This window comes from Bidens hawaiensis, unplaced genomic scaffold, assembly GCF_021521415.1.
Source record: "Bidens hawaiensis isolate Kalapana, Puna unplaced genomic scaffold, B.hawaiensis_p1.1 tig00007050_1, whole genome shotgun sequence".
Classification (NCBI taxonomy): domain Eukaryota; kingdom Viridiplantae; phylum Streptophyta; class Magnoliopsida; order Asterales; family Asteraceae; genus Bidens; species Bidens hawaiensis.
The window spans coordinates 415681-441329 of NW_027491486.1; the positions used below are offsets into that span (position 1 = coordinate 415681).

Below are 25649 nucleotides of genomic sequence, written 5' to 3' on the forward strand. Positions count from 1 at the left end.
GAGTTTTCCTATTAATTTTTGATAACCGGTTATATCTACTAAAAACTCATTGTTTTGTTTACATAAAGACATGACCGAATAGTTTTGTTCAATGGGGGTGTTGACTGGTTTGGAAGCAGTAAGACCAAATTCGGCTAAAATTTCTAGACAACACTTTCTTTGTGAAAGGCATATGCCTCTTGAGGATCTAATTACCTCAATTCCAAGAAAATATTTTAATAGACCCAAATCTTTAATTAAAAATTTTGATTGGAGCAGCTTCTTAACTTTATTAATTTTAGAAACGTCATTACTAGTCACGACTATATCATCTATATAAACCAAGAGAACAAGAAATATGGAATTTGTAAATTTAATGAATAAATAATAATCACACTTACTTTGTGTAAAACCAAAATAAAAAAGGACACTTACCAGTTTCTCATTCCACATTCGAGGAGCTTGTTTTAGGCCATATAAAGATTTAACAATTTTGCATGCTTTAGCTTCATCTTTTAAAAAATCCGGTAGACTCGTATAGATTTCTTCTTTTAAGTCACCATATAGAAACGCATTATTGATGTCTAACTGATAAAGGGACCAATTTTTTTCTACGGCCAAACTTATTATACACCTTAACGTGATCATTTTTACTACGGGAGAAAATGTTTCTTCAAAGTATATACCTTCCTTCTGACAATAGCCCTTTGCTACAAGTCTGGCTTTATACCTTTCTATCTCACCAGCCCCATATTTGATTTTATAAGGTTTATTGGATTTTAATAATCCATATTGACTTGTATTGGCCAATAATAATTCCTATTAATTTTATCACCACTGGCGGTCCCAATTTAAAAAAGTTGACCCTCAATTGTCCCCCGTTAAAAATGACTTAACGGCGTTATACTTTTTTCCGAATTTCAAACGAAAGTTTTAGGGCTTGTGATTGGAAGAACGATGCGAGTCGATTGATGTAAAATTTCGTTCGAAACGGTGCTCCAAAGCGACGAAACAATGCTTCAATTCGGGTGTTTGAACTTACAATTAACAAAAATCAAGTCGCCTGGATCACCGTTTCGAGCTAAGTTTTACATCAATCAACTTGTATCTTCTTCCGATCAAAAGCCCTAAAAAGTTAGTTTGAAATTCGGAAAAAGTATAACGCCATTAAATCATTTTTAATGAGGGACCATTGGGGGGAAACTTTTTAAAATTTGGGACCGCCAGTGGTAATAAAATGAATAGGGATTATTATCGGCCAATACCAGTCAACAGGGAATTAGGGATTATTAACCAATTTACATCCGATAGTTTTTCTCCCTTCATGTAAATTGACTAACTGCCACGTGTTGTTTCTAGTAAGGGCCTCTATCTCTTCATTCATAGCCCGAACCCAATTAGGATCATTAGCAGCCTCTCTATATGAACTAGGTTCGACACTTTTATTTAAAACGGAGATGAAACACAGATTTTCAGGAGGCAAGTTTGAATAGTTTAAAACTTTTTCGAGACCATATTTAACTTTGCCTTCTACCATGAAATCTTGAAGTTTTTTATGGAAAATTAGTGTTTCTAGTGGACTTCCTTAAAGGAGATTCACTAGGTCCCTCAGGAGGTCTTATGTTATCATAATTCAAACCGGTAATGTCTGCCTCGCCAAAGCTACTACTTTCACTTCTAGGCTGCTCTTCATTAGCCTCACCTGTAGTTTCATTAGTAATCAGCTGCTGATCATTACTAGTGGACTCATTTTGTACCCTCCCTTCATCATTGGGAATATTTACATCTTCATAAGCTTCGGTTTCATCAAAAAGATCAAAAAAATTTACATGATTATAGAATTATCAAGTTTTGACACATGCTCATAAAGAGTTTTATTATGTTTAAAAGGAAAACCATTTTCATAAAATCTAACATCTCTAGAAAAAATAACTTTTTTTTTATCAAAACTCCATAATGTATATCCCTTTTTTTTATTAGAGTAGCCTAAGAAGGCACATTTTTCTACATGACTCCCAAACTTATATGAATTAGATAAAACCGTACTAAAACAAAGGCAACCCAAGTTACAAAGATGCTTAAGAGAGGGTTTAAAACCATAAACTAGTTCATACGGAGATTTGCCATTCAGAATGGAAGATGGAGTCTTGTTAACAAGATGCGAAGTAGTTAAAACACATTCAGACAAAAAACTAAGAGGTAGACCCCCTTGAAAAAGGAGAGACCTAGCAATATTTAAAAGATGCTTGTGCTTTCTTTCAACAATTCCATTTTGCTGTGGGGTATATGGGCAAGAAGTTTGATGAATAATACTATTGTTTAAAATAAAGTTATTCATTTGAGAATTTACAAATTCAGTGTCATTGTCACTTCTGAAAACTTTAACGGTCTTTTCAAATTGAGTTTTAATCATATTGTGAAAACTTCTAATGTTGTCAAAAAATTCATTTTTGTTTTTCATAAGTATACCCACATAGCTGTAGTGTAATAATCCACAATAGACAAGAAATACTTATACCCTTCTTTACTTTGAATCCTATAGGGGCCCCATACATCAAGATAAATAAGTTCACCTAAGGAAGAGGATGTGTGATCACTTAAAGGGAGATGAGCCCTATGTTGTTGGCTCTATGACAGACTTGGCATGGAAAATTACCCATTAGATTTCTTAGATTTAAGCTATCTTTTAAGACATTTAGGACAGGGTCAGAAGGGTGTCCTAATCTAGAGTGCCATAAATTTAAAGTATCATGACTATTAAAGCACACCTTCATTGTCTTTGGTGTATCTCCACAAAAATATCAACCATCAACTTGATTTCCGGTCACCAGGGTGATCTTTGTGAGAGGGACCTGAATATAACAGTTATTCTCATCAAACAACACCTTTAGTTTATTATCTTTGGCAAGTTTATAAACGGACATAAGATTTACATAGTATTCTAGTACTACAAACACGTCTGACAGAATCACATTATCACTAATTTATAGCTTCCAATTTTTCTGACAGTAGCGTGAGAACCATTTGGATGTTTGACTTTAATATTAAATTCAGAAACATCAGTTTTGTTGAAAATACCATTCTCTGTCATGGCCATGTGTTGGTTAGCACCAGAATCTACTACCCAATTTATACTACTGGTATTAGAGATGTTACTTGAAAAACCAAAGACACGTTTGCAGTAACTATTTGAACAAAATGAAACAAGAATATTACCTCCCATGTTAGTATTTTGTGAGCCTTCACCTGTTCTTTCATTCAAGAGGCCCAACAGTCTGGAAACTTGATCGGATGTTAGAGTGGGAATGGATGGATCAGGGCTATTTGAAACCAAATTATTAGAGGTGGCATATTTGGTTCCATTATTACCGACCTGATTCCCTCTTGATTTACTATACTACGGATAGCCAACAATTTCGTAGCATTTATCCACAGTGTGTCCCAACTTGTTGCAATGTGTACACTTCAGGTTAGGATTAGGACTTCTAAATTTTTTCCTATTTTCAAAAGATTGATTAGTTTTTTTAGATGAACCCAACATGTTGGGTTTGACTTTTTGAAAGATTTTTTGAATTCAAGTGAGACTCTTCCTTAGAGATGATTGAGTAAGCAGTTTTAACCGAGGGAAGCAGATCACTTGTTAATAAATTTGTCCTAACCGGTTGGTACACATCATCAAGGCCCATAAAAAATTGCATTAATTTTATCATATGGCTAAAATCATTAAAATCTTTTGAAGCTTGACAAGTACAGGATGGAAGTTAGACCATTTGATCAAACTGTTTCCACATAGTATTAAGTTTATGATAATATTCAAACACAGAAGTTCCATTTTGACTCAAAGAGTTAATTTTTTTATGTAGACCAAAATTTACAGAACCGTCAATTTTATCATAAGTTTCTTTTAGATCCTCCCAAACATCATAAGCAAATTTTGAAAAAACTTGACCCATATATAATTCATCAGATATAGAGTTAAGAATCCATGTAATTACAACCGAGTTACATCGCTCCCATTGGCTTGCGAAAACATTATTAGTGGTAGATTTTTTACATGTGCCATCAATAAAACCAAATTTATTTTTTGCTTGAACGGCTAATTTCATGGCATTTGACCAAATGGTGTAATTCTCAGATCCTTTTAACTTGATGCTAATGACTGTTAGATTACAAGAGTCACTAGCGGGAAGAAATAACGGGTTGCTAGCATCAAGTTTACTTATTAAAGTTTCATTATTAGCATAAGTACTCATAATGCAAAAAACCAAATATATGGTATACCTTTTTAAAGGCAGAACTTAAAGAAATATATTATTAAAGAGAAACTTACAGTGAATTAGACAAAGGTTTACTAGAGTTGCAGCGAAAAAATGAGTTACCAAAGTTGCAGCGGAAGAGACAGAAACACGACCAGAGCCTCAATTGATTTCAACAATCGGGGCTTCAATAGACATCCAAAATTGGTAATTAGCCGGTAACTGAATGTATTGAATTCACTAGAAACAATAGCGTCTGATTTGCTTCCCCAAATTTGTTTAGACCCAAATTAACAATAGAGGCTCTTGATAATTTTAACAGGCTCTTGATACCATGTCAGAAACAATCAGATAATTTTATTGATTCAATGGTTCAAGAAACAGAGAACAAGAAAACCAACTAACTTAGTCGGATGATAAATACTTAGAATAAGTCTAATCCAATGATTACAAGAAAATAGATGAATGAGACTTATAATTTTCTCTTGTATCTTGCAACAAACTCTAGCCTGCTTAAATAGATGACCGCAGGTAGCATAGAAGGGAAAGAAATCAATCTCAACAAATCACTCTGAATAATCAAGGGATCTTCAATCAAGCTTCTAGATGACAGCTAACAGGTGCGACATCTAGTAAAGTTCAGAGGAAGAAACAATATGCAGCAAATGGGCCTAGGTCTAGAACAGAAAGTGGGTTGGACAAACTTGAGATGCTCAAAACTTTGAGTAGCCCATGAACAAGAAGAAAAACCCAACAAACATGAAACAAAGACAAAAATAATACCATGCCATTAGATAAGAATTTGATATTAAATTGAGTGAGTCGTATATTTTTAACAATATCAATGCCCCTTCCCTTATGCTTCTCCTTGACACATAAAAGCTGAGCTGATTGTTCATCACCAATAATAGATCCGGTTACCTTTTTCATTCAATTTGCCAACATCTTGGATATCATCTTTAGAATGCACCCAATTAAGTTTATTGGTCTATAATCTTCAATTTTTTGCGGATCATCGCCCTTGGGTAAACACAGAGATGAAACTTGAATTACATCCCCAGCTTATCGTCTCGTGGGTGTAAAAATGCTCAAGAATTCCCTTTATTTCATCTTCAAACACTGTCCAAAACTTCCTAATAAATTTATTTGAAGTAAAGGTGAAAACATCCGGGCCCGATGCCTTTTCCCCAACCTCAAATTAAAAAACACAGGTCTGTCATCATTCGGTTCAGAGAATTTATTTGCAAAAAAATCTTTTGAGAGCATTCCCGGTCCATTCTTTATCTTTATCTTTATAATTACACTAAAAACACTATATTTTCTCTCTTGTTTTTAATTAAATAATATATTTTTATACTTTTATCATTACCTTTTCTTTCTCCTTCACTCACAACCACTTTAAAAAACATTATAAAATTATAAAGGTGAACAGTGTGTTTCTCCAAATTTAACCATGAACAGTAACATTTTCTCTCACATCCTCTAACAACCATTTTTAACCATCTCTAAAATATGAAGAACTCTTTCACATAATTTGGAGAACCCACTGGAAATGCTCTAACCCTTTCATTAAGCTAAGTAAGGTCTATGACCCATACACCCCCAAAATCAATACCACTCATATTGTTTGTTTGTTCTCATGTGACAATTAATAATTCCATGAAAACTATTAAATACACATTTGATCATTACCACACCAGTAAGATGTGATTTCTACCGACTTAAGGATACGTTGATGGTGAAGAAACTCTTGTAATCTTCAATAAGAGCAAAGTAGTGTTGGAGTTGAGAAAAGTGAAGATGTAATCGTTTGGTTGCAGGGTAACACCTGTAAAACCAGTAATCCAGTATACTTCGTATCATCATAGACATAGTGAGGCCCCAAGTCATTGATAAATTGAACCATTGAGGAAGAAACGACACAAAATTAAAGATCTGTTGGATATCATCAGATAAAATAAATAGTTATACCCACTAGTTACTGTACAAACCGTGTTTAAAATAAAACTGACCCCGCATGTATTGATTTCATCTAAAGCTGTTACCGTCCATCATCTATCATACAATCAAGCTCTTTGGGATTACAAACACACCTTAATGAAAAAAGATGATACAAAGACAAACAAGTTCTAACCTTCTTTATTGAACAAAATCTAACATGTATGTAACAAAATGTACATACACAAAACCCAACAAGGAAGATGAACCGTGCATATATAGATATAAGTGGCACTATTCCATGCCCATAAAGACTCCACCCAATACCATAACTCAGCCAAACTAAACCCGTTTTGAAACCCAAACACACTTTTCATCAGAAAAAACATAATGGCCGGAAACCCGACTACCACCAAACCTAAATTCAAAGCCGACTGAACTTTATGCGCCACCCGAAACGGTTTGACCATCAAACACATTGGAACCAACAATAACGCCCCAATTTCAGCAGTTGCAAAGTTTATAACCGACATCAAACACAGCCCGATAAATGCAGCTGATACCGTGACTGATTTCGAAAGAGCCCAATGAACGGGCCGGGCTTTAAAAAAGGAGCCCAAAAAAGTTAGGATAAAGAGTGAGACGGAAGCCCAAATAAGAAGGCGTGATGTCGGTTGAGAGAGGGGAATTTGATATATGAAATATGGGAGTAACGAGACGATGGCTCCCCACAAATGAATGAGAAACACAGTTTTTGTCGGGTAAATCCATTTCCATGATTTCAATTGTTCATTATTTTCGGATTTATTGGCATCGGAAAATAAAGAGGCAGCAAGAACGGGAAGGGGTGCAACAAGTAATAAAAAGGCGATCATGTAGACTCCAACGGATACGAATTTGTTCGATGATGTTAATAAGTATAAGAAAAAGGATTGATGAAACTTTTCTAGTAGGTTATTAACCGACCGTATGACTCCTTCGATTAGCCTGCATTTAAGTAAATTAGAAATAAGAGTTACGAAATTTCCATGATGTTTTCAATAAGTAAATATTATGCAACTATTTTGTCGCATAAACAGTCTTACATTTCACATATCATTACCATCGTTTACATTTATTTTTTATAACTAACGTAGTTATGTTTATGTTTTCGATGAGCTCTGTCTAAAGAGAGCAAATATAGACATATGAATGCATGAATCATGGTTAAGGAATAACATACCATGTATATATACATTATTCATGAATCATGAATAATATGTTCATGTGCGATGTGTCTATATTTGTACTTTTTAGACGGGGATCATCGAAAGCATAATCATAAACAAAATTAGTTATTAAACTAAATAATGTGGTTATAGAGAGTAAAGGTAAAAGATTGTAATCATTAGGCATGGCAAACTAGGTGGGCGGGTGGGTTCAGATTACAGGTCAGAACAGGTTCTAAACAAAATGAGTTCGGGTCAAAATGGGTTCCAGACAAAATGACTTCGGGTTAAAATGGGCTGTTTTTGAGAAAAAAAATGGGGTTAAAATGAGCCGTTTTAAATAAAGGAAAAAAAAGAATATATAAATATACAAGTGTTCAACTTTTTTGCTTGATCATGTAACACTCTTATACTCCTTTGAGAATAAAACTGTGAATGTTTGTATTTTGTATTTCATATTCTTTTATTTTGTATTTTGCATTTTGTGTTCAACCTTTTGTTCAATGAACTTAAAATGCAAGGATTCTGCCAATTTGTGAAAATAGTGGTGTTTTTGTCTTTTGTATTCCATGTTCACTTCTATATGATTTGTTTAGAATTTAAAATGGTGTCAACTAAAAAGCAATTTTGTATGCCATAATAAAGGCACGCACCTGCCACCTCGAAACAGAATCTCTGTTTGTCTGCCTTTATTAGTAGAAAAAAGTTTGGGTGAAATCTCCATAGTAATTGCATCAATTTGATAATCACGGAACGCACCATGGGAACCAGTTGGGACACCTAACGCCTAACACAACCAATCGAGAATAAGTTAAGTCGAACAAAACTATTTATTTGTGTTATACATTCATTTTGTTTTCTTTCATCATATGTTCAGTGAACACTGAACCGATCGTGAACTTATCGTAAGGAAGTTTGTTTATTTAAAAAATGAACATGAACAAAAGTTTTGGGTTCCTTTGGTTAAATGAACGAACATGAACACATGTTCATTCGTTCATCTATGTTTCATTTAAATTCGTTTATTTCAATGTGTATTGATTAGTTTACGTTTGTTTAAGTTCGTTAATATATTAGTTTCTATTTTTTAGGTCTGTTACAATTTAGTCTAGTTTTAATATACGTTTAGGCCCGAAACATTGTTGTTCACATTAACTTCTAATTAATTTTAGTTAATTGTGCTAGTTCGTTTACGTTCGCCAACGGCCAAGGCCAAGGCACGCCCACGGCCAAGGCCAAGGCACACCATGGCATGCCCACTGCCAAGGCCAAGGTATGCTACCGACCAAGGCCATGGCACGCCAAGGCATGCCAATGGCCAAGGACAAGGCACACCAAGGCAAGTGAACCGTTCGCTTATGTTGTTAACGAACGAACATGAGCATGTTCATTTTCTAAACGAATGAACATGAGCATGTTCATTTTCTAAACAAACGAAAATGAACAAAAAAACTCTGCTTGTTTAATTTTTCGTGTTCATTTGTTCGGTTCAAGTTAGAAGATCATAAACGAACATGCTCATTTCCTTAACGAATGAACATGAAGAGAAAACCATGTTCATTAACTGTTCATGTTTGATTAAAGTTAAACGAACATGAACACGTTCATTTTCTTCACAACCAACATGAACAGGAAACTCCAATCTTTTAAATGTTCGCGTTCGATTGTTTGTACTGTTAAAGTTAAACAAACCATCATGAACATGTTCCGTTCGGGTTCGGTTCATTTACAGGCTTAAACTTGTTCTTTGTATTCATATAGAAAAAGAACTCAAAAACTAACCTGGTTATAGAGTGAACTAAAAAGAGTAGCACTGCCTTCAACATACTCATTTACAGAAATACCAAATTTCCATTGAGGATTCAAGCTCCTAGAAATTTTCCCAACTGTCTCAAACACCTCACCAATGAAATTCAGCCACCTGGCATCAAGCAAAGATACAAGTTTCTCCACCTGCACATGAAAACCCTGACCACGCACTGCCAGATAACTCACAACATTAATAAGGTCAAGATTCGGCATTTGACCATTAGATGCCTCAGCATAAACGTTTAACACATCTTTCCCGCCCGCATCACCCGTGTTTGCAACCTTTATCACAAGCGCAGCAGCCATGGTTCCAGCTCGTTTCATAGTATCAGACACTTCGGTTTCAATTATCATATCCAGCTTTGATTCATGCACATAATTGCTGTTATGACACATGTCACCATGTAGGTTCACAATACCACCAAATGAAGGGGTATGATAGTCTTTTAACCAAGCAGAAACCGAGCTATACTGTCCAAATCGTGAATCTGCAGCTAGCCAGATAATATCTTTTGCAAGCCAACTAACTTGAGTTAATAATGAGAACACAGAGTATGCGATTCCTAAAGACATAGCCTCGTTTTGACTAAGATTAACAGGGTTGTAAGGGGTCACAAGCACAATAGATTCTTTACCATCGCCACGTGGCGCCCTGATAATCCCAACTGTGTTTGTAGCATATTGTTCACAACTTTGATTCACATGGTTTGCTTCTGCATTGGGACTTGTAAAAAAATGAAGAGGGTGGAATTTGTTTGGATGGTTTTGGAACTTATGATAACTGACTTCTCCACCTAAGTTTGCCATGTGCAGTGCTATTAGTCTTGGAATTTCTCTGAGTTTATAGTTGAAAAAAGCAAATTTTGTTACTAGTTAGACTTAATTATAAGTTTATTTTGAAATAATGAAATGAATAAATGATAGTATGTGAGGATTTACATACATACTACTCCTTTGAGACTTTGATTTCAGGCTAGTTAGCTCATTGATGAATCTGTTTGCACCAGAAACATCCTGATCAGTCATCATAGGACTTGCAGAACCTGTGAGATTAGCTTATGGTCATTTAATTACAGGAAAAACAAAAAGTCAGATATACAATTGACAAGAGCGTTTACGTCTTCCTATGTTTAGGTTTAACCAAACAAACAATCAAGCACGAACAATTAAATGAACAGGGTTTTCTTGTTTGTGTTCGCTCATTAAGAAAATGAACGTGTTCGTGTTCATTTATGTTAATTCATTAATAGCGCAAGCGAACGGTTCACAAACATAAATGAAACGAGAATAACTAATATAAAATATATGAACATAACTAAGCGAACACCAGTTAAAAGTAAACGTGAACATCAATCTTTTGGGCCTAGAGTTAATAAAGCTAGACTAAATTGTAATGGGCCCTAAAATCTTTAATGAATATATAAACGAATGCAAAAGAACAAACTTAAAATGAACATAAACAACCTAACATAAATGAACGAACGAGGCAGGTTCTTATGTTAGTTCTCAACTAAATTTAAAAAACCTTTGTTCATTCATTAATAAATAAACAAAACAAACGAATTTCCCACTGAATGGTACACAAGCTGTACACTAAACGTCCTGCCCATTTTCAGGTCTAATTGACAATCTTAACAGTTATGAACTGTTAAATCATTATAAATATACTATAAATAACCTATTAAGTCAATAAAAACATTGCTGGTTTATCATAGTTACAAAATCTCCATTTAAGACCAACATCAATAGTCTATAATAAAGATCATTTAAGAATAACTGAACATCTAATCTAATTATACTATTAAAGCAAGATGAGTTTTCCACATGGCATCATTCTATGGCCTCCACATAGGATGCCACATAGATGCCATGTGAGCAGTTTCCTAGCCAATCAATTATGTTATATTTGGAAATCCCAATAAATAAGTTATTGAAATATTCTAGATGAATGAATATATATACAGTTTAATTAAATATCCTATTAGTATGTTATAAGTTAACCTTTGAATATGTTTAAATATAATGATCTTAACATTTCTCCTGATCACACAGGTCATTATCCAATGTTGTATTTAAAGAGGTTTTAGAGATTTATGAATTGTAAAATTTTGTTTATCATCATTTATATCTTATTAATCCATAAGGTATGTTATCATGTATATTATTAAATTTAACTTTTTTATTGTATTGTTTTAACCACCCGTGTATCACACGGGCTCTATCCTAGTATAACGGATATAAGTAAATGTTAACATCAACCTGTTGGGCCTAAAGTTAATAAAACTAGACTAAATTGTAACGGGCCCTAAAACTTTTAATGAATATATAAACAAGCAAAAACAGAATGAACTTAAATGAACATAATTACATAAACGAACTAACATGAACGGATTTAAATGAAAGAACGCTCACGAACATAAATGAACAAACGAAACATGTGTTCATGTTAGTTCGACTAAACAGAAAAAAAAAACCTCGTTCATGTTCATTCATTTATTAAACAAACAAGATAAATGAATCTCCCTCTGAACGACACACACTTTGTTCAGTGAGCGTTCGGTTCGTTTATTGACGGTCTAAACAGCTATGAAGCGCTAAATGATCATAAATATACTTACTATAAATACCCTACTAATCCAGTTTTTCATAGTTACAAATCTCCACTTAAAATCAACATGAATAGTCAATAATCAGCATCCATTAGTAACAAGTGTGTTGACACAATGATAAGATTAAGTAACTAACTAACCAGGCATTAGGGCATTCTCTGAGACGTAGGTTTTCTTGGCAAGAACAGGTAACAATAAGAGAGCCAAAAGTCCAGCTGTGCGGCAAACAACACTAGACACATAGCAGTAACAGTAATAAGCATACGTATATTGTTAATTGAGTGTATGTAATTTAATAGGTCTAAATCTGCAAGTGAGATGAGAATTAATATAGTGACTAGGAAGGAAGATGCCGATACGGATAATGGGCCGGGGTTTCGCTTTCTCATCCGCCGTTGACGCCATTGCTGACCTCGTCATCGGCTTTGGACTCCTATACAATTACGAAACTGCCCTGCTTTATCAAACTCAATTACAAAACTATCCCTTGACCTTCAGGTATGAATGTCACCAGGTTTTTTAAACCAAAAATATAAGTTGTTCATCTTATTGTTGAGACTTGTATAGGTGGTTAATAACCTTGGCCTTAGGGGTGTTTGGCATAGCTTTTTTTAATAAAGCTTATAGTTTTTTTTTTTACAAAATAAGTTAACTTGATGTTTGATTTAGCTTTTTAAGCTTATGTTTATTAGCTTATATAGGCTAATTCGAAGAAGCTTATTTGAAGAAGCTTATTTGTGTAAGGATATAAGCATAATACAAAAATAAAAGCTGATTCATTACCGGTACCGAAATTGGTACCAATTTGGCACCGTCGGTACCGAATCGGTACTAGGGTTTTGAGTTTTCGGGACCGGTATGGTATCGGTACCGATACAGTATGGTACGGTACAGGTACCGGTATTTCCCGAATTTTATCTTAAATACCGGTACCATCCCAGGTACCGATACCAAAAATTTACGACTTTCGAGATCGGAATTAGGTACGGGTACCGGTTGGTTGTTTCACCACTCGTGTGCTGCGCACACATCCACCTGATCGAATTAGTTAGCAGTTGGCAGGCCCAATGGGCCAATTTTTCTAAAATGTGCACGGGTCAAAACAAACCCTCTAATTCCTCCCTAATGTCAAAAAAACCTTTGGCTTCTCATTTTTATTATAATTTTAGTTTTTAAGTGTAATGCAATTCATGAGATGACTCAGAAAGTAGGATAAGAAAATAATTAGATTTTGGTTTGTCATTCTAAAAAGAACTCATTCTCCCTAAATTTGATATCTTTGATTCAAACAAATTACTACACGGGTAGTTAAAAGCCTCAACCCATCAGTCTAAAACGGGACACGATTGACATGAATATAGGAAATGGATCTCTTGGTTGTAGAATGATATTTGACTAGTTCATCTGTCATCCTTACAAACCGGATCAATCACTTAGCATTTCTATTTTGACACTTAATCTCATAATCCATACCAATGTTCACAGCGTAACAAATGTACATTATAACACATTTTCGAGTGACACCCATGAAGTGCATTCTTTCTCTACAAACATCGTCACCACCATGGCGTCACACCAAAACTTGGAGACCGTTCACCACCACACCGCCACCCACGAAAACCCAGTTCGGTATTAAGCAACTCAGATCGCATTTTCACAAACCTTTACGGGTTACACGACCCGTACCTCAAAGGAGCTCGAAAACGAGGCGATTGGCATAGAACCAAAGACCTTGTTCTCAAAGGCACCGATTGGATTGTGGAAGAAATCAAGAAATCGGGTTTACGTGGTCGTGGAGGGGCCGGTTTTCCATCCGGGCTCAAGTGGTCGTTCATGCCGAAAGTGTCCGCTGGTCGACCATCGTATCTTGTTGTTAATGAGATGAGAGCGAGCCTGGAACATGCAAAGACCGGGAAATTATGCGACATGATCCGCATAAGCTGTTGGAAGGTTGTTTGGGATGCGTGCTAGTGCGGCGTATATTTAATTCGGGACGAATACGTTAACGAGCGAATAAGCCTCGAGAGAGCGAGGCTCAAAGCCTACAAATCCGGGTTGTTGGGGAAAAACGCATGTGGTTCAGGGTACGATTTTGATGTGCATATGCATTACGGTGCGGGTGCTTATATTATCGGTGAAGAAACCGCGCTTCTCGAGAGTCTTGAAGGGAAACAAGGAAAACCGAGGCTAAAACAGCCTTTTCCCGCGAATACGGGCCCTTACGGGTGCCCAACCACGGTTACAAATGTGGAAACGGTTGCGGTTGCTCCCACGATTCTACGACATGGGCCCGAGTGGTTCACGGGGTTCGGGAGGAAAAACAACTCGGGGACGAAGTTGTTTTGTGTGTCGGGCCATGTTAACAAGCCGTGCACGGTGGAGGAGGAGATGAGTATACCGTTAAAGGAGTTGATAGAGCGGCATTGTGGCGGTGTTCGGGGCGGTTGGGATAATTTACTGGCGGTGATCCCTGGCGGTTCGTCGGTGCCTTTGATACCAAAGAGTGTGTGTGATGATGATTTGATGGATTTTGACGCGCTGAAAGACGTGCAAAGCGGGTTGGGGACCGCATCGGTCATGGTAATGGATAAGTCGACGGATGTTGTGGACGCGATTGCCAGGCTGGCGTATTTTTACAAGCACGAGAGTTGCGGTCAGTGTACACCGTGTCGGGAGGGGACGACATGGCTGTGGATGATTATGGAGAGGTTAAAAGTTGGGAACGCGAAATTGGAAGAAATCGATATGTTACAACAGTTAACCAAACAGATCGAAGGGCACATGATATGCGCGTTGGGTGATGCCGCAGCTTGGCCCGTTCAGGGTCTTATTAGGCACTTTAGGCCCGAGCTCGAGAGACGGATTAAGGAGTGTGTTCATAAAGAGTTGAAACAAGTCACTAATTGAATGCTTTATATTAAACGCATCTAATGGAGTGAAATATGTAATTATTATTATTATTATTAGGGGAAAATGAATACGGTGCTGTCATTAGTTTAAGTTAGCCGCAAAACTCATCAAAATTACGTAGTTCTGATTAAAATAGTCAAAATTTAACTTTTTATCTTAATCTCTATCATCTATCATCTATTTCTTAACAGGCTGATCTCCCTTCCACCCACCGTCTCCCAAGGCTTAGATCTGCAATTAACGCAATCCTTAAATCAAAACTATATTTTGACCCATGTCATCTATGTCTTTCTTTGCTTTGCTTTAGCATCAGGATCTCGGTTTTAGACCGAATACCCTTTTGTATCAATATCATCTGTTAGATTTGTTTTAAAATCTGTTAACTATGTGTGTTCGTGTGTTCGTGTGTTGTATCACAAAATTAGATTACTCTCATTATTATTATTCTTAAATTAAAATAGTAATAAAACACAAAGTGGGGAATTTATGTATTTATTTATATATCTAAAATTTCGGGGGTCGGTTGGCATAAACAGTTGTACTTTAAGCTGTTTGGCTTGTAACTTTACATTTCTCACGGCCCGCCGCCACGTTCCCTTTCTTATTATACGTGTCATGAACTTCTGGCTTCTTCCTTTCCATTCCAACCCAAGATCGGATTTCAACTTCAGTGGCCGGCCAGATGTAGATTGACATGGTGGCGGTGTTGAGGTGTTTGAGATCGGTGCCGGCTGCTTCTCCATCTTCGTTCCATCGCCGGAAAATCTTAAGTCTCTCCCATTTGTGACAAACAGAACGACGACCACCACCGTTGCCGGGCTCAATTTTAACCCTAGGTAGCGTTGGTGGGGGTGGTTGGATGCGGCGAGCTCTGTAGTCACCGGCTATCGTTGCTGGGTTACATTTTGTAACCCTAGGTGGCGGTGGTCTGGTGGGGATGGTGGTGGATGTTGAGAACGCTTCGGCTCCTGAGACCGGAAAACCCTAATGGATCCGGCCATCTCATTGCTTGAATTAGGGTTTTTGTTCGTCTGGTCAAAATCAAATGACAGGTGAGGAATCTACAAATCTTCCTTTTAGTTCTATAAATTAACATTAATGAAAGTAAGTTTCGGATTTATTATATGGATATCTAATGCCGTGAATGTTGATTAATTTGCGAATTTCGGATTATTATGTCCCTGTCATTATACGATTTACTCGCATTTTTTGTGTTTTGGTTCTTTTAATGTAGAACTTTACGACATCCCTAGATTTTTTTCATTACTATAACATTTTTTTAAATAGTTTGACAAATTATCGAGTAAGTTTCTACCATAAGTTGGATATTTATTGGAAATAGGACTTTGAAGATTGGCCTGTGAAAATCTATCTGCATATTTATCACTATTAAAGATGAACAAATGCTGCCAAAACTTGCACCATTTCTTTGTTTCCACTTTAATAAATATTTGTTTAGTTTCCTTACACTCTTCCAAATGAAATATTTTGGAAGAACATACATCCTATTGCAGAAGGATCTCATGTTAGCTATATTGTAACATCCTAAAATTTATAATGTTGAATAAAGAAAGTTACGTTTAGTGAGTTCGCGTTATTAATTAATTAATATCGAGTAAAGAACGGATCATGGATTTAGATTAATGGAGATGGGTTAAATGAGAATGGGCTTTAGGTCCATGGGCTTTAAGGGATATAAATATCTCCTAAACCAACCTAAAACCCTAAACCCTCATTTCATTTCCATCATAATCTATACACACTCCAAAACACACAACCCGAACCAAGATCCAAAGGCGAGGACCCGAGCTCGTTGGTGCTAGATCGTCGTGACGAACCAAAGCAACAAAACCAGCTCGTGTTCGTAGTTCGACTCATTTACGGTACGTTTATATCGAGAACTTGTTCGTTTAGGTTTGGATTAGTATAGAAATGATAGATCTGTGTTTGTATGGTAAAAACGAATCCAACAAAGCTAAACTTACTGAAAATGGTTACGATTTGATGAGTTAATCGATTGATAAAAGAACCCGTAACCTATATGCCTAAATCGTACCCCTTAAACATCGATGTTAGGCCGATTTGATGGTTGGGGTTTGTAGGCGCTGGTCAGACGATTCCGTGGATACCTAAATCGAGTTGTTTGGTTAAGAAACGAAGATGATTAGGGACGAACAGTAGCTGCAGCCGACAACTTCGCCTGCAAGCTAAGTTCGCCTGATGAACTTCGCCTGCAAGCTAAGTTCGCCTGATGACAACTTCGCCTAAAGCTAAGTTCGCCTAAGGTTTAACTTCGCCAAAAGCTAAGTTCGCCTAAGGTTTAACTTCGCCTAAAGTCAAGTTCGCTTAGAAAATAAATTAAAACGATAAGTAAAAGTAATCTAATACTAGGCCACCAGATTAAATCAGGCGAGTATTGATACGTGTAACTTATACAGTCAGCCGACTCAGTTAAAGAAGAGATTTACAACTATCGGAGGAAGAAGCAGAGTTCAGGTGAGTTTCTAGCCCCATTCCTTGTTATGTTTTCGGGGCTGTGTGCATACTCGATGTGTTGTTAATACATTTATCCTAAGTGATAAGTGTATGCCATATGTGATATATGTGATGGATATGAATGATTACTTGTCGGTACGCGAACGATCTTCGGATATTGCGCGTACTATCAGGTTAAAAATAAAGATACGAATATTATATATCGAAGATGTATGAACATTACAAATGAATACTTGTCGGGGCGTGAACGATCTTCGGATATTGCACATATCGACAAGGGGTAGGGTTGTTAAATGAATGATGTAAAGAACGCCTAGAGTGTTCTTATGCTATAATGTAATTATTGTATATGTGAAGTATGTGTATACAGGTACACGAATGGTATGTGAGTTCTACGTTCGACATAGTAAGTTAGGATGGCAAATCCCTCTAGCTTCTGTCGGACATAGACTCGGCTGGTGGTGGCGTAGTTAAGGACTGCGGGCCTTATACGTAATGTAGATGATATACGTAAACGTAGATAGGGACGGTGGGCCTTATACGTGTTACAGATAATAGACGACAACGTAGTTAAGGACTGCGGACCTTATACGTATTATAGATAGGCATCAGCATAGGAAAGGACTGTGGACCTTGTACGTGCTGTATTTGTATTGTGGTAGCATAGGGGAGGACTGCGGACCTCGTACGTGCTATGTATTTGTATTGTGGTAGCATAGGGGAGGACTGCGGACCTCGTACGTGCTATGTATTGGTATTGTGGTAGCATAGGGGAGGACTGCGGACCTCGTACGTGCTATGTATTTGTATTGTGGTAGCATAGGGGAGGACTGCGGACCTCGTACGTGCTATGTATTGGTATTGTGGTAGCATAGGGGAGGACTGCGGACCTCGTACGTGCTATGTATTGGTATTGTGGTAGCATAGGGGAGGACTACGGACCTCGTACGTGCTATGTATTTGTATTGTGGTAGCATAGGGGAGGACTGCGGACCTCGTACGTGCTATGTATTTGTATTGTGGTGGAGAAACATATATCTTTCCTTAAACAAAATATTCTTCCTAAAACATTCCGCTAAAAATGAAATTTATAAATAGAGATATTGAATTTTTGAGATGATAAATATGAGTTTTGCTTTTATAAAATGAGGTCAATCCACCCCTAACGGGTCGGAATTGAGTCCAACTAAAACTGAGGTGATTGTGGTTGTGTGTGGGGGTTTTTTTGAGGAAAAAGACTGTGGCGAGTGAGGGAGTTTTGGGGCGAGGGTTTTTCGACGACGGTGGCCTGTGGTGGTGGATTTGAATGATGGTGTTAGTGATGGTGGTGAACTTGAACTAGACATGATGATGGTGCTCGTACGTGCTATGTATTGGTATTGTGGTAGCATAGGGGAGGACTGCGGACCTCGTATGTGCTATGTATTTGTATTGTGGTAGCATAGGGGAGGACTGCGGACCTCGTACGTGCTATGTATTTGTATTGTGGTAGCATAGGGGAGGACTGCGGACCTCGTACGTGCTATGGTTTAGGTTGCAACATAGGGAATGATTGTGGACCTTGTACGTGTTGTGGATGTAGGATGGTATAGGGAAGGACTGCGGACCTTGCACGTACCATAAACGGTGAACATAGGTAAGGACTGCGGACCTTTTACGTGTTCACGACCTTGAGTACAGTTATAGACGGCGGACTATGAACGTACTCTCGGTAGACTGAGGTTAGTGATTGTAGATATGTATGTATGTATGGTAGTAAGTATGTATGTAGAACAGAAGGGTAACTAGTTAAGTATGGATATGTATCTTCGGATATGTATGTATGTGTATGTATTGTATGGCGTCCGATTAACTAGAACTCACTCAGCGTAGCTGACTTTTAGTATGCACGCAGGTGAGTAGAATGAGACAACTAGCTTGAGCGGGCACATGGTGGGCGAATAGGAGACTGGCATCTGAAGACTCAAGATGTTTTAATGTAATTGACGTTTATTTTGAAAGACAAGAATGTTTAATTAAGGCAAGTTTTGGATTGCTGTAACGTTTCATGAAAGTTTTTATATTCCGCGAAAGTTTTAATGAACTCTGATTTGTAAGAACTGTGTTTATGAGTAAATCCGACGCTAAAGTAGGGCCACCGGGTTCGGGGCCTTACATATATGCACACTTCATAAGTAAGTTTATATAAGCTAAAGGTTACTTCTTAAAAATGGGATTAGCGTAAGGTAACCATGTCGCATTCTAAACCTTAGTGTTCCTAACTGGTTCAGGTTAGAAGCCAATTTGATCAAAAGTTTGCGTAGTTTATTACGTGTCAATGTTTCCAGGGATTTTCGGTCAAAATATGCGCCTATTTTACGGCCTTACACCGTTGCGGGGGGTCAAAAAACTAGTTCATGAATAATTGCGGGAATGAAGTTTTTGAGTGAATTGCTTAAACAAATAAGTCTATATGCAATAATAGATTCAGTTGGGAAGCATATGATGAAATCATTAGAGAAGGATACAAATCAATTTTAAAATTGACTGATTGTTAACCATCATTGTGATACTAAAACAAAAAAAAAACTTAAAAAAACTCTTAGATTAAAGCCTTGGGAGATGGTGGGTGGAAGGAAGATCCGGCTTTTAAGAAATAGATGATAGAATATAGATGGTAGGGATTAGAGTAAAAAAAATAAATTTGGGCTATTTTTAATCAAAACTACGTAGTTTTGATGAGTTTTGCTTCTAAGATTACACGCATGAAAGCACCGTATTCACTTTCTCCTTATTATTATTATTATTATTATTATTATTATTATTTCAGGTTATAAGTTACTTATATAATAATTTATTTTGTAAGTCTTGTTCGCATTTTATTGTATTATAAGTGATCTTTTTATTGTTTATAGTTAACATTTCAGGTTGTAAGTTACTTATATAATAATTTATTTTGTAAGTCTTGTTCGCATTTTATTGTATTATAAGTGATCTTTTCATTGTTTATAGTTTTTCATTATCGATTTAGTATTCGTGACATGATATTTTATTGTTCTAGATCTAACTTTTGTTGGTAATTAGTTTGTCCACACTTGTTATGGGCGTTTTACATTGTTCAATGGTTCTTTTGATGCTTTGGATCTTTTGGTTTGATACCGATCTTCTCAATATTTCATAGTTTTTTAAAATTTTTGTAGATGTTTTTAGTTATAACGCCATAATTTTTAAATTTATGATAACTTGTAACCAAGAGTTATACCATATGTTTTTATTTTTCTCATTATAAAATAATGCATTTATAATTATTATATGTAATTCACCAGCATCTCTTACTGTATTCACTAAAATTAGTGGTACAACATGTTATTACCAAGATGACTATGCTTTTATCTTTTCTATTTAGTGAAGATTACATTATTATAAAAACATTGAGATTCAAAGAAACCAAAGTCTTCTCCATCCTTGTATCCTCGTGCACCTTCATTGGGTCGGGTTCCCGTAAACCTATTGATATTCCAAATTTTATTAGGGACGAAATATACGATTTTTTGAGTGTACTCACAAAACTTATTGAAGTGAGCCCATGACAACAAGTTCAAGGTGGTTGTAATGGTAAGCATCTTCTCCCATAGTTCCACTTTGTTGAATAGTAACTGGTTCGAATTCGGTCAGCGCTTTTTTTTTTTTAACTTGCATCTGCCATATGTTATATTAGAGGTGCAGAACCGGGTATTTTCAAGAATCCATGACAACAGCCGGTCCTGGGTATGGTCAACAAAAGTCAAGAACTAGGTCGGGTAGGAACCGGGTTTGACGGTTTTTTATCGGGTTTCGTGTCGGGACGGGTTTTGACCGGAAATTGGTGAAACCAGTTCTGGCGAGTTCAGATCGGTTCCGAAGAGAAACCGAGAAACCCAAAACCTGGTTCGTACCCGCGGGTTGGGTAGGGTCGGGTTTGGAACCATTTTTTTTTCTTTTTTGCGCATCTAACGGTTATATGCCCCCTATACCCGGAACCGGCCTTGTATCCTTTCTTGGCCTATGGTCGGTCATGCACGGCGCAAGTTTTCAACTCCTTTCTTTTTATGTGGGCCGATGATCATCATAATGGATTGGGTTGGGTTGCAAACAAATATCAATTTAAAATTTGGATAAACAAACGTATTAAGCATATGACATCGACTTAAGTTGCGTCTTAACAAGGATAAAATCTACATCTACAAATAAAATATATTAGCAACATGATGTGTTATGCTAGTATGAATTAGCTAAAACGTGCCACTGTGCGAGGGGCAGAAGTCAGGACTATCCTAATCACGTTTCATTCATATATCTTAACAGAATGGGTCACGATAGTGAGCTTGATAGTGACTAGTACAGAAGGGCACTGCTAGAGCGTACACAATAGACCAACAAGCATAAATGCTCACTATATGTCAGTTAGTGGGAGATAATCGCTTGCATCACTCTCTACACCCATTTGCTTGAGAACGCATGTGTACTTTGCTAATTCTTGTTCTCACGCTGGAGGATGGTTGAAGAAGAAACCTTATCTCTCTGATGAGCATAATTGGTGTTTTCTTTTGCATGTTTTCAGCTTGCCTTGCCGAATTCTCTCCATACAAGCCAATCTTGTTCATCACCAGTTCTTGGTGCTAACTTTTGAAGCTTCACATGCATAAACCGTATGATTATTTTTTTAAACTTAGTTTAATTTAAACACCCATTTGATTTTTTTTTGTCATACTTAAATTACCTTACCTCTGGTCACATTTCTCATTTAGGTACCTTATTGCATTATTTAATCTATTATTGTATTAGTGTATGGTCAAATATAAATGACACTATCGCGAGAAATGTATAAATACCTAAAGTAATTATGTTAACACAAGTGTAATTATTATTTAATCTATTATCGCTTCGAGTTAAGTTTTTACATCAATCGACTCGTATTCTTATTCCGATCAAGAACCCTAAAACATCAATTTGAAATTTGGAAAAAAAAAACTTAACAACGCTAAGTTTTTTTTAACAGAGGTCCAATAAAAACAATTATTTTCTAAGATAAGATTATTATCGGCTAACTGCAAAACTATGAGATTATTAAAATACAATTTGCCTTTTTATTAAGCACCCCAAACTAGTCAATAAAATAATGTATCTACTCTAATAAAAGAATACCATTCTTGTCACTTGCCAATCTCATAGCTTTCCTCACCCTTTTTCAACTCATTTTAATATAAGGTCCTTATCTTTTGATGCATTTCAATAATGAATTCAAGCTTATTTTTTTCAAATGTAAATTCTAACCGATTCATTCATTAACATTAATGATAAAATAAGAAATAAGGAAATATCAAAATTGAAGTTTGTTAGAGTAAAATTTTAAAGTCACATGCAATTACAAATTAAAAAAAAAATAAAGGTATCATTGTCGAAGAATTTGAATTTTTATGGTAAACTTCAAATTTTTTATAAACTGGTGTTCGAGCAACAGTGCATAATTTTTTATATAAGATTGGTTTCAAATGTAGAGTTAAAATTTTCTGATATGCATTTGAACTCAGGAAAATGTGTATTTTTTTAATTTTCTTCAAACATTTTGTATAAGTATTGCAAACATGGAGAATACTTATTATATATACCTTGGTATTTAGCATTAAATCATTGAAATTGAATATTATAATTATAATCCATATGTATAATGATTTATTGTATGAACTATTTGTCATTTATTTATATAACTTTTTTGTTTAGTATAAAGGGTTTTTGCAATAAGAAAATCGATATTAGTATTCAATATTTTCTTCCATAACCAGATAAAAATGCTTCAGATTTATATATTTTATTACTTGATTTATACCTTTTTATGTATTTAAATATATTTTATTAATATGCCATTTAAGACAAATTACTTAATTATAAAAGCATTTAAAATTTTAAACCAAATAATTTGTTTCATCCCATTCCACTATTTTCGCTTGATGGTCGGGTAAAAGTTAGTTATTTATATATATTAATTAGTTAGTTTTAGATAAATAAACGAGTGAATATTGATACTTCAAGTATTGTTATGTGTTTTCAGGGAATTGGAAATTAAGGAGCTTATCGGGAATATTTACAAGCTTGGAACGAATACTTAGAAGTGTGAGATTGGAAGTGCACGCATTACGAGGCAGTTAAAAAAAATAAATCTGCTGGAATTTTTGTCCTTCGCGTGACGCGAAGGACGGAAGAGACAGCTTCGCGCAACGCGAAGTTGCAATTTTCTGAGCCCGACTATTTTGTCCTTAGCGCGACACGAAGATGAGGCCCAAGACATCTTCGCGCGACGCGAACTGACTTAAAACCTAAAAAATCTAGGTTAATCACCATATAAACCCATTAACCTCACCATTCGTCATATCACGACTTCCAGAGGCAGTAGAGGTTCCCAAGGAAAACTTTCAGCCATCCCGAAGCTTCCGGTTCCATCATTGATCGTATGTCCATCAAGATAAGTGTTTTTGTAAGACACCGAATCCGGGAATCCTACAGTTGGTAATCATACAAGAAACTTATACAAATTTAAAACCAAGAAAAATTTCATTTTATTTAAAACCGATTCAGAGTAAATAACAGCGGAATAATAAGTGCCAAGATTCCCAAAACTTAACAAAATTTTCTTTTAAACTCAAGGCAACCCATTTCATTTTAAAAACTAGTTCAGAGTATAAAATCAGCGGAAATTCACAAGCACTAAAACAAGTTCCCAAAAACCAGGAAATATGCCCAAAACCAAATTTAAATGCGTTAAGTAATAACTTAAAAATAAACAGTCTTCATTATTAAATTTTCCCGACTAGCTATGCCTTCAACCGACCGAGTAGTCTCGAGCACGTCCAAGCGGTAAGCATCCTCCTCTTAACCTGAAACTCACACTAACATACACACAAAGTCAGCTTGAGCTGAGTGAGTTCAAGTTTAAAATATTGACATCTATATAAATCATTCTAAGTGTTTAAAATATTGACATCTATATAAATCATTCCAAGTGTTTAAAATATTGACATCTATATAAATCATTCCAGGTGTTTAAAATATAATACGGGATATGAACAGTTGGGCCATAATGAACCATAAGTAGTCATACTTATATATCTATATAATTATATCCCTATGCTTATCATTCAAGTAATAACATCAGGGTCGAGAACACGTAAAACCCAAACACGTAACATCCGAGTAATAACATCAGGGTCGAGCACACGTACAACCCAAACACGTAACATCCGAGTAATAACATCAGGGTCGAGCACACGTACAACCCAAACACGTAACATCCGAGTAATAACATCGGGGTCGAGCACACGTACAACCCAAACACATAACATTCCATCCAACGTATGCAAACACAAAGTAGGCATACGCAAACATCCTTAGTCGATAACGACTAATTAACATCGCCAATAATTGGCCATAAAATAACGCATGTATAAACATACGTGTATACACACACACACACACACATACATCATTCCAAAATATACCATACTAAAAGTAAGACTATGGTCATAAAGTAACACATGCGTATACATCCATAAATATCATCTCAAGACATGCTATGATACGAGTAAGCCTATATCCTTGAGCCTAGGCCATAAGTAATATATATAACCTTAAGGAATATATGACCATAAACGAGTCTCAAATATCCTAAGGCATAGAATATAATTCTCACATAGTTTCATAAGTCCACAAATATAAATAAGGCTATGTAATACCATCCAAAGAGTTTAAACGAGTAAAATCGGGTAAGATTGTAATACGGTGTGTATGCTAGCCCAAAACTTGAAAAGAGTAAAAAGGGACATCATGAACTCACCTGACACGAGGCACACAATCACAACGGGCTAGAGGACCCTTAAGTACTGTGACATTCGTCAATTTCGGGTCTTGTTTGTATTCGTTTTTGTATTTGTTTATTATGTAAACCGACCCGATTTGTAAACCGAAGCTTATGTTATAATCAAAATGATGGATTTATGTTACAATATTGTTTCACACTTGTTGGGTCTTGAAAACATCCTATTTTTATTTATTTATTTATTTATTTTTGTTGTTTTGTGTTTTTGTCTTGATCCATTTTGCATGAAAACTCTTGTGTCTCACACCCATATTTGACCACGAACATTACCCTATATATACACCATCTTTCCTCTTCATTTTCCCTTGCTACAACTCCAAAAAAAAAAAAAAACTCTCTCAAACATCAAAGATTCAAGGTTATCTTCTTAAGTGTTCTAGAAGATTTTTAGTCTTTCATCTTAATTAGTTTATGTAGCCTTATTAATACTTGTTTATGGTTGTGCAACATATATATAATATACACCCCTTGTTTACCTTTGGTAGTTACTTCTCCGATTCCGGTCGGTGAGGTTTCGGACCTCATAAGGCAAGGCTTCATGGAGGACTTCGTGTCC

At 36.0% G+C, this 25649-nt stretch overlaps 1 protein-coding gene and 1 pseudogene across 1 annotated transcript; one reads left to right on the top strand and one right to left on the bottom strand.

Annotated features, from left to right (window-relative positions):
• Positions 1 to 6314: 6314 nt before the first annotated feature.
• On the bottom strand, positions 6315 to 12031 carry LOC143634486 (GPI transamidase component gaa1-like). The gene is made up of 5 exons (XM_077102557.1): positions 11940 to 12031; positions 10134 to 10233; positions 9164 to 10025; positions 8035 to 8168; positions 6315 to 7160 (listed from the first exon to the last, which is right to left on the bottom strand). Exons 1-5 carry the CDS (start codon positions 11944 to 11946, stop codon positions 6389 to 6391), a joined length of 1875 nt encoding a protein of 624 aa, XP_076958672.1. The 5' UTR covers positions 11947 to 12031; the 3' UTR covers positions 6315 to 6388.
• Positions 12032 to 13325: 1294 nt separating this feature from the next.
• On the top strand, positions 13326 to 14706 carry LOC143634487 (NADH dehydrogenase [ubiquinone] flavoprotein 1, mitochondrial pseudogene; annotated as a pseudogene).
• Positions 14707 to 25649: the final 10943 nt, after the last annotated feature.